Source organism: Leptonychotes weddellii, chromosome 3 (assembly GCF_054177405.1).
Source record: "Leptonychotes weddellii isolate Sample4059 chromosome 3, ASM5417740v2, whole genome shotgun sequence".
Taxonomy (NCBI): domain Eukaryota; kingdom Metazoa; phylum Chordata; class Mammalia; order Carnivora; family Phocidae; genus Leptonychotes; species Leptonychotes weddellii.
The window spans coordinates 162,705,041-162,714,654 of record NC_138371.1 but is presented as its reverse complement, the minus strand read 5'-3'; the positions used below and the strand labels follow the sequence as shown (position 1 = coordinate 162,714,654).

The 9,614-nt window shown below is 44.1% G+C and overlaps 1 protein-coding gene and 1 long non-coding RNA gene across 3 annotated transcripts in view; one reads left to right on the top strand and one right to left on the bottom strand.

Annotated features, from left to right (window-relative positions):
• Positions 1-2,895: 2,895 nt before the first annotated feature.
• The window catches only part of DNAJC3 (DnaJ heat shock protein family (Hsp40) member C3), a 69,207-nt gene continuing 62,488 nt past the window's right edge, over positions 2,896-9,614 (bottom strand). The window contains exons 10-12 of the mRNA XM_006733667.3: positions 7,139-7,271; positions 6,190-6,338; positions 2,896-4,590 (exon numbers count right to left, since the gene is read on the bottom strand). Coding sequence (XP_006733730.2) covers positions 4,433-4,590; positions 6,190-6,338; positions 7,139-7,271 — 440 coding nt within the window. The 3' untranslated portion in view covers positions 2,896-4,432. The remainder of the gene's footprint in view (positions 4,591-6,189; positions 6,339-7,138; positions 7,272-9,614) is intronic.
• LOC115941086 (uncharacterized) lies at positions 4,588-8,326 on the top strand. Of its 2 annotated transcripts, none has more exons than XR_004075814.2 (2): positions 4,588-5,768; positions 5,901-8,326. It is a non-coding gene; the product is annotated as an uncharacterized LOC115941086 (long non-coding RNA). The 2 variants fall into 2 exon arrangements; XR_014143860.1 differs by having other exon boundaries at positions 4,588-5,814.

The window sequence follows — 9,614 nt, the reverse complement described above, 5'->3', positions numbered from 1 at the left end:
ATGGCCCACGCCGCCCCCCCCCCCCCCGTTAGCGTAGCAGAGGGCATCCAGTAGGAGGAAGACATGCTGTTTTGTTTGCACTAAAATTGTACAATTTCCACTCTCGTGAGGTCCTATGAACTTGAGGTGATAAAAGGCATTAAACCACAGGAAACAAAACACTGCAACAGGTGATAGGGAGAGTTAATAAAATCCTAAGAAAAAACATGGTGAAATGTCGCTTAGAAGAGCTATCCTTTGCTATCTTTAAAGCATCTTTCACACCAAGAAGAATCCTGAGGATCTGGGAAGAGAAAATGGATCTGCCCTCCCTCTTCTGGCAGCGCTCATGCCTGGGAGGACTTTCATAGCCTCAGACAGAGGCTGAGTGCTCATATATTGCAAAGACAGCATTATTAAGAATTTGGAAACTGCACTTTCTGGGAAGGTTCTAAATATAAGTGTTCTAGTCCTTTAATTTTAGGGTGTGTGGAATACTTGAGAAGAAAGCTGCTTGGGTTTGTAGTTAGAAATCTGTGACAGGGTGCCTGGCTGGCTCAGTCGGTAGAACATGTGACTCTTGGTCTCGGGGTTGTGAGTTCAAGCCCCATGTTGGGTGTAGAGATTACTTAAAAAGAAAAAAGAACTCTGATCGAGATAAACCGCATTCCCCCCACCCCAAGCAAACCCCTTTTAAAGACTTTTACAGAAATGTGCAAAGTATGGTATAAAAACCAAAGGCTTCAAACAAAGCCAATTTAAATACTAGATTTTAATAATACTGAAACCAAAGAACTGTCCACTGAAAGTCCTAGCTGTGCTAGGACTTCTGGGGTTAAGAGGTTTTAACCATTTCTGCTTTTCGTGCTCGGACTTTCCTTCAGCTCCACACACACGGGCCGCCCTCCCGTCACCCCAGCTCCGGACTACATGCAAAGCCAAGTTGGAAGGTAGACTTCTCATGAATCGAAAGCAAGAAAATACTGATTTGACCATAAATATTTTTATTAAATGTGAAAATACACGGGCATAAAAATAGTACCCATATTTGCAGACATATCTGAGATCCATTTCAATTAATTTTCAGTTTCTTTTTTTATTAAAACACTAAATTGAGATGGATTAAATTAGTCTTGTCTCAGAACCAGCAATAGCCTTACAGTAGGAGTAGTTTTAACTGCTCAAACATCTCCACGTCTTCCCTCCTCCAACTGCTTTCCGCTGCAGGCAAGAGGTCACCGCGGATGAGTGCAACACCTGTCAACTATACATAAAGCCACGCGGTGGCTAACTGTTCTCTTAAATCATTCAGCAAATGAGATCATCCATGAAAAAAAAGTCCCCACCTATTAACATCTTTTGCAATTGCAGAACAGACTCTGCTACTAACAAAAGGAATGATCTGATTTAGAATAAGGATAGTATTTGTTGACAAATTAGCATTTGCCTTCCTCCTTCCTTTATAAATATGGGAAAGTCTACTACATTCAATGAAGTTGCATGAATTTCTCCAGGTCACACCACGCACGGTACTCAGAGCCTTTGCAGGGCCCATTGCCGGCACCCTGTGCTTGAAGGCAGGCAGCTCTAACCCAACCTGAGGAACCGGTTTCAACGTAAGCCATCTTATGCATTTTTTCCATAGTAAAGGTCACAACTTCTGACCCATTTCATGCCTTTCAAGTGAAATCTTCCATTTTCCACCATGAATAGGAAATGCTGCCAATTTCAAATTGTGAGTCTATTAACTTTTTTCATACTTGGTTATCAGTATTTTTCCCTTAAAAAAACAAACTATGGGGAGTTTTTACATTCCATTATCAGAGTCCCAAAAAGTTGTTTTCATACTGGTCTTTAAGATAAATTTTTAATACTGACTAAAGATATTTTAAAGTTAGCATTACATCCATCCAATTCACAGTAGTAAACTATTAGTTTTCGTTTTCAAGTTTTCATTTATCCATGCTAAGAAAGCACAGTTTCAAAAATGGGCAATAAATTTATTCTTTTTAGAATCGTCTCATGTTTATAGGCTGATGTGTTTAATGCTGCTGTGGAAAATATCCACAATATACAGACAAGGGCTCCTTCATTTCAGGAGCTTACCAAAAAGGAAGGAAGGAGTTTAAGACAGGAGTCTAATACAGCTAAGGCTAGGTAGCCCTGTGATTTTACTTTTCCGGAAACAGCCGTGACGGTTACCGGGCAGCTACAGGCCCCGAAACAAGAGCCAGGAGACTGGCAAGGAGAAGGAAGCCGCGAGCAAGTCAAACGTTCAGTCCTGAGCTCTCCGGAGCGGGAGGACGCCGCCCAGCAGGCCGGCGGGGCGCAGCTTCTGTCGGCGGCGCGTCAAGGCGGGGCTCACAGTCACAGGCCGCACTGTCCTCGAGTGTCTCTGTGGCGCTGGCACTTGGCCCCGTCGCTCCCCTCTCTCCACTGAAGACCAGCAAGTAGCTGCGCATTTCAGTTACGGTGACGAAACTGAACCCACGGTAAAATCTCAGGAACGGGACTTACAGTTACCGCCAGTGTGGACAGAGCCCGCCAACAGCCGTGTGGGCAGCACCCGGACGCGTCACCCACCGGCCAGCCCGCCACCGTCCTGACTCCCTCCGGCTCCTTGGGGCGACTTCTCGTCTTCTCTGAGCGGAAAGGCAAGTGATTTCCTATTTCCTCGGTCTGATTCTGTGTGAAAATTCTTACTTTAAAAGTAGGTAGAGGCCATTGCTAGATCGCAAAACGGTCACAGTGACCTCATGTACCAAAGAACCAGACTGGCAAACAGTGCTGATCTAATGCAGTCATGAACTTACGAAGATGAAAGAATAAACAAAACGGAATTTCCCTTGGAAATCCTTTCAGCACTGACTTGAATTCTGAGACCTTAAAACGAAAGGAAAGCTGCGAACTATTCACTAATTTTCAAAATGCATTAAGTTTATTGGTAAGAAACAGACTTCTAAATAGATGCAAAAAGCACACAGGTGTTTTGCTCAGCTCAACTATGTGATTTTTGCCCCTCCATTTAAGGAAATCTCCCCGTCTGTTTCAGGATGACTGCGGAAGGAAAGGCCCTGTACTTGGCTGCTATGGTCAGGACACCTCCCGCCATTAAAATTAAAATGCCTGATTTCATAAAAACAACATATTAGACCCATACTCATCAAAATGCTCTGAGGCCAAAACAAAAAACCTTTCCAGAATGAAGGTAGTAATTCTTATCTAAAAAGTAATTAGAGTTTAAATGCAGCATCAATAGTTCCATAAATATTTAATGTTCTTGATTAAAGTAACAGTTTTTAAGGAAAAAATTATCCAGTATACAAAGACTGAATAAGTTCATTTCTTAAAAGGTAAGAAGGTATCCCAAGAAGAGAGCCATCACGATGGTGGAAATATAGCCAGAGCTGACTAGATTTGTAAACGTGTATTTTTTTTCTAGGCAGGAGAACATCCAGAGGCATCAGGGTCGGGTCAAGGGGCAGGTCTCCTGTCTAACGCCTGCCTCAGACAGTCCCACATGGGGGGGTGGGGGGACTACAGTTCAAGAGGGTCGGTCAGGATGGACGAGAAGCTGCCCCACTGCCTTTATTAAAAATGGGGAACATGGCATTCTCTGTCAACTGAGCAACTTTACATTTCTAAGGCAGTCCTGTTACAGGAAATTCTGTATAACTCACAACTTCAGTTCTTAAAGTACTACATTCTGTACTTCAAGCTTATTTTAAGTGACACCACTGCTCTATTATCTGAACCGGTGTTACATATTCTCTTTTAATTTGTTTCACGTTATTAAACAAAAGGGCCCATATGTTTTTACGGTTAATTCTATGTCTGTGGTCTTCTGTGTTCTCTTGCACGTACCAGACATAAAATACATGCTTCACATCCATCCAGACTCTGCTCACGCCAGCAGAGAGAGGGAAACGCATGTGGACTGGCCGAGGCTCTGTAATTTAACAGGTATTGGCAAGCAACTGGACTGAGCAGAACCTAAGCAAGGGTGTCCCTAAGAACGTACAACTCAAAATGTTGATATTCTCTTTAAGAATCCTAAAACACAACCCCTTCTCATGAGGCTCCTGGCTCCTTCTTACCCACGCGGGCACTGCTGCCCTCTGCAAGGCCGGGAAGAAGAGTCTCGGCGGGCTCCAGTGCGGGCACACGCGGGAGCCCTGCCGCAGGGGCGCTCCCGCAGACCCTTCTTCCAGGCCCTCCAAACACTTACATGGGCTGCTTTGTCAGAGATAGACCCGGTCTTCGCCTCCCTGCCTCCAAGGACCCATCAACCTCCAGTCTAAAAGGGATAGACGATTTTTCCTATTAAAACAACTCTTTGGTCATGGACAAACTAAAAGATTTGAATTTTTTTTTTCATTAGGATCCTGGAACAAGGTTTCTTTGTATTTAATCTTTAAAAAACTTAAGGAAGAAGAGCAGAAAAACAGCTGGTTTAATTGAAGTGGAATTTAAATCTAAAAGGTCCGCCTGAGCTGAAGGGATTGAACCCCTGCCATGAGTTCCAGCTCCTGTGGAAAGGGCTTCCACCACCTCCTTGTTGGCTCTCTGCATCCAGCGGATCTTCTCCGTCATCAAACTTCTTCCTCATTTCTAGGAACGAAACGAGCAAATTAAGACCCAGGTATTCACTAAGCACGGGGAGGGGGAGGCTTCCTCTCCTCTTATCCAAACAGTTGTGCCTGATACACATCCCGTTCCCACCCAGCGCCGAGGTTTGGTCTCAGGAGAAAGGTCCTAGAGGGGACCCATCACGGAGAAGGGGTTCATGTTCAGGGCTGACAATGGGAATTCATTGAAATTCAGGCCCCCTGAATCTTCTCACCTCACAAGCATCTACCCAAGGAAATTCTTCTCTGAAAAAAAATAATTGCAGAGGAGGAGACCTCCAAAAGTCCCCACTCAAAAAGCCATGTCACCATCCTGGCCCCAGCAATGCAGTCCCAACGTCGCCAACACTCCAAGCATCTTTCTGGGCCTCCGTCTTAGATCCGAGCAGAACTAAGGTTCCCTGGCGTACAGCTCAGGAGGCCACCCCCACTGCCATGCCCAGCGGTCCTGAGGAAGGTCTCCGATGAGACCGAGACTAATGCCAACAAATGGGACAGAGGAACACTTCCGGGGGGGGGGGGGGGGCCGGCGGGCAGGAGAGCAGACTAACATCCTCAGAGACCAAAAGAACTATTTCATCCTTAAAATAAGAACAGGGGCTAAGAAAAAGCAACAGAACACAAAAGAACCCTTAGTAATGGCAACCGCAGTTCCTGATGCCTCTGTGCCCGCCCCCCTCCCGCGTGCACGGGGCAAGCTCGGAGGACAGACCAAGGGGCTGCCGGCCCTCAGCTGCTGAGTAAAAGAACAGAGCATCCTGCTGTACTCCGTAAGTACAGCTCTACCTCTCTTGCAGGATCATAAATGAGCACAGAGGCTCATAAAGCTTCGCTTCCATAGCAGAAGCAGATGTTCAAAAAAGACTTGCCAAATGGGCATAAAATGTCATTTCCTTCTATTTCTGATGAATTTGTCTAGCCCTAGTCCTAGCTCCTGCCGACATGGAAAGACGTAAAGAAGGAGTAGTTATTAGCTTAATATTCAATTCCCTCTGCAAATCTCTAAACATTGTTCACTATTACCTAATTTCCTTGCCTTCTCTCTCATTTTCCAGGCCATTTTAGCATATGATAAAAGCATTTCCAGCAACCAGAAAATCTAATGAACATTTGACTTAGGGCAAGATTCCTGAGGAACACAGGATAAGCAGCCCCAGGCTAGTACGTTCCATCCTGGTGCCCCGGTTTCCTAATCACGCTCCTACAAGTTTAGTATGAAGAGTTCATCATTGGTCGGGGGGCGGGGGGAGGAACCTGAAACCTTCCCCTCACTGTTGTGCTTTGCTGTCGCAGGTGGAAGAGCTGAGACTCTTGAGACTCAACAAGCCCTAGTCACTTGTGCAGAAGAGAGGAGTCGAACCAGGCTTCCTGCTTCCGTGTTTGCTGGTCTTCCCACTGCGCCGGGCCCACGGGGGCCGAGTCTGGCAGGGGCAGGCCTGAAACTGGACTTCTGGAACTGCCAGGCTGGGGAGCAGACCCCAGCTCCGGGGGGGCAGCTTGGCCACCGCCCACGTGTGACACTGGGAACAGAGCTAGTAAGTCACCAACCACTGACTCAGCCACTTCGAGAGACAAACAATACCTGGATCAGAGAGAACTTCTTTAGCAGCTGCTATGTCAATGAACTTTTTCTCCGCTTTTTTCTTTTCTTCTTCATTCTGGAAGTTATCTGGGTGCCACTGCAGTGCTAGTTTTCTGTATGCTTTAATGATTTCTTGCTTTTTGGCGTTTCTGAGTAGTATTAAAATTAACGCTCATTAGTCAAAAAGTGCCCGACATACCACCCCCAAAAACTGAGAGACAGTTATGATCCCCCTGGCAAATCAGCAGCCTGGTTTTCCTAACCGTGCCAATGTTGTCCGGTTCTAGGTGATCATTAAAGCTGGTCAGGCTTCAGAATCTCAATGGGAAGAAATTACTTTTGATCTTTGTGATCTTTTTCTCTTTTTAAAAAAAAAGAGAAAGCTGCACAGACCCATTTTTAAACTTTCTGGATTTCCAAACTACCTGATACAATTCTTGGCATTAAGAGCTAACTCTGACTCTGAACCACACTTCCTGTTTTGCTTCTGGTTAGCTTCCTTAGTTCTGGTTCAGACTTTTGATTGAAAGATGGATGGTTCCCTTGCTCAGGGAAGGTGGATCTTGTATAATTTACCCAGCTTTTGTCTATCTCAGTGCCTGTAAGTTAATTCTCAAAGTGCCTAGAGAAGTTTGCTTTTCCAAAACCCTCCTGTCCCCACCAAAAGAAAGCTCACTCCTCTTTACCCTTCCCAAAAAATCTGGGCTAGGGCCTACTCATGCTACATTGTCATCCCTCTGTCACCAACTACTTATTCCCCCATCGTTTCAGAACTAGTCTAAAGAAATCTACCTGTAACAAAATGATGGTTACGATGTGAAAGATGCTTAGGTTTAATCCTGGACTGAAATTACATAAAGCAAGGAACCGAATCAAAGGAGAAAAAAGAGCAATGATAAGCTTTAAAACAGTTCATTAAAAATAACAATGTAAATTTTAAATAACTCACCTTTTTACTCCTAAGATTTTATAATAATCTCGTTTCTGCGACTGTTTCAATAGCCTCTGTGCCTTCTCTAGACCTTCCCGAATCTGCTGATCATTTTCATTGTGTTCCTGCGCAGTTTCATAATCCTGAATAGCTGTCAAAATGTTTAAGATAATGCTGTTAAAGGAACTGGAATTTATAAACTCTACTTATCCTGTAAGATTGATACTCAAGTCACCATCTCAGCCCCTTCACTCTTTTGCCATTATTGCTAAGAGCCTAAGAGGGACGGTGATGATTTTGTTAGCCAACTTACAAAAGGCCTAATGAAGGCTGAATTTAGGTAGCTTTTTACTCCCATTCAATAAAACTCACTGCTGTTTATTCGCCCATCTTCCCACCGCCACACCTTCATATCCGTACTTTATACAAAGCAGTCTTTCCATCACTACGACTGAACTGATCGTTACATAGGAAAATAAGAATGTGGCAAAGAAAATCTGCATGGTCAGCTACAGGTCCACAATTCAGAAGAATCAGAGGCTTAGAAAGGGAGCAAGAAGAACCATCAGCAATCAGAATGTCTAAGTCATCTAGGGGTTTCAAAAGGAACTATTACAAACCTACTGTTTTTAAGCTATCGATCAAAGCAGATGACATTGTCCTGATATGGGAAGTCTGGTAACAATCCATATTACAGTTTTTGCCTTATTTTAGAATACTATCTAGAACACAAGGCATCAGGATATCTAAGTCATGTAGAAAAGAGTCAACGTAGCAAGCCTGAGACTGTTACCCTTAGAAAGGCCTCCTGGCAAGGTTGGTCCTGGCTGGCAGATCAGAAGACGGCCTTCAGGAGCGTTCCCACCATTTCCTGGTAAGAATGGCTCACTGTGCCTCAATGTTTGTACAGACAATGTGGTTTACGTTACACATCGTCTTTCTTTCTGGGAATCTGAGTGCTAGCAGGGCAGAAGGTGCCTGGCTGACCAACCCCTCATGAATGCCCCGGACACGGGTGCTCTAGCAAGCTTCCCCAGCAGACAGCACCTTGCACGTCTTAAGGAATTACAGCTTGTCCTATGATTTCAAAGAGAAAGACTCTTGGAATCTTCTACCTGCTTTTCTCTGGATTTTGTGCCATGTGTCTTTTCCCTTTGCTGATGTTACTGTATCCTTTCAGTAGAATAAATCTTAGCCTGGGTACAACTGTGTGCCGAGTCCCATGTGTCCTCCTACTGAATCACCAAATCTGGGAGTGGTCTTGAGAAGCAGACATCTCAAATAAGGAACTGCTGGATTCAAATTCTAGTTTTTAGGGAAGTGCATTTCACCGTGGGAAAAAACATCTCTCTGGACAACAGGTCTGAGGATTTGTCTTGGCAACAGCTAATCCTAGAAGACTTTCAGGAAGGCCCATGATCCTTCTGGCATACTGCGGGAAGGTCACTAGCAGCCTAACGCCATGTCACGATGCGTAGGTCATTCATTCCTTCACTTTATCTCATCACGCAGACATCAGCCATTTTATTTCCCATCATCACAAGAACAAGGATGAATACAGGACAATAAGATAATTTTGAGAGAGACCACTTTCACATAACTTTTATTACAGTAGTATACTGTAATTGTTCTAGTATTATTAATCTCTTACTATGTCTAATTTATAAGTTAAAGTTTATCATGGGTATATGTATGTATAAGAAAAAATAGTATATATCGGGATGGATATGATCGGCAGTTTCAGGCATCCACTGGGGGTCTGGGAAGGTATCCCCTGCAGATAAGGGAGAATGACTGAATTAACCTGCACTACAGAGAAAAATGAACCAACACTACCTCTGGTCCAAGGAGGCGGGGGGGGTGGGGTGGTGGTGAGGAGTATGTTTTAAGCTTTTATCTTAATTCCTGCCTCAATGCATTAATATTAAATATTAATATGAAACTACTACAGTCACCCAACCCACAGTGACAACATAAAATACCTTTCCAATTTAGTACACAAAACTATCATAGTAGTGAGGTTTAAATTATCACAACCTAGTAAGGAAATGTACTTTGAAGGAATGTAATACAAGGGGAAAATATTTCAATACATGCAATTTTGCTATTTACGCAAACTCTACATTTAAAACATGTTTTTCATTCTTAAATGTTTAGAGTATCTCCCCCAAAGCGGTCTTCTACATCCTACCCTTTTATTAAAATTTAAGGTAGACACATTTTTCCCAATCCAGAAAAAATACAAAATTATAGGTTGTTTCCTACATTCATATCATTACAGGTAGGTAATTTAATTAGAAACTTAATATGGGTGGGCGCCTGGGTGGCTCAGTTGGTTAAGCGACTGCCTTCGGCTCAGGTCATGATCCTGGAGTCCCGGGATCGAGTCCCGCATCGGGCTCCCTGCTCGTCAGGGAGCCTGCTTCTCCCTCTGACCCTCCCCCCTCTCATGTGCTCTCTGTCTCTCTCATTCTCTCTGTCTCAAATAAATAAA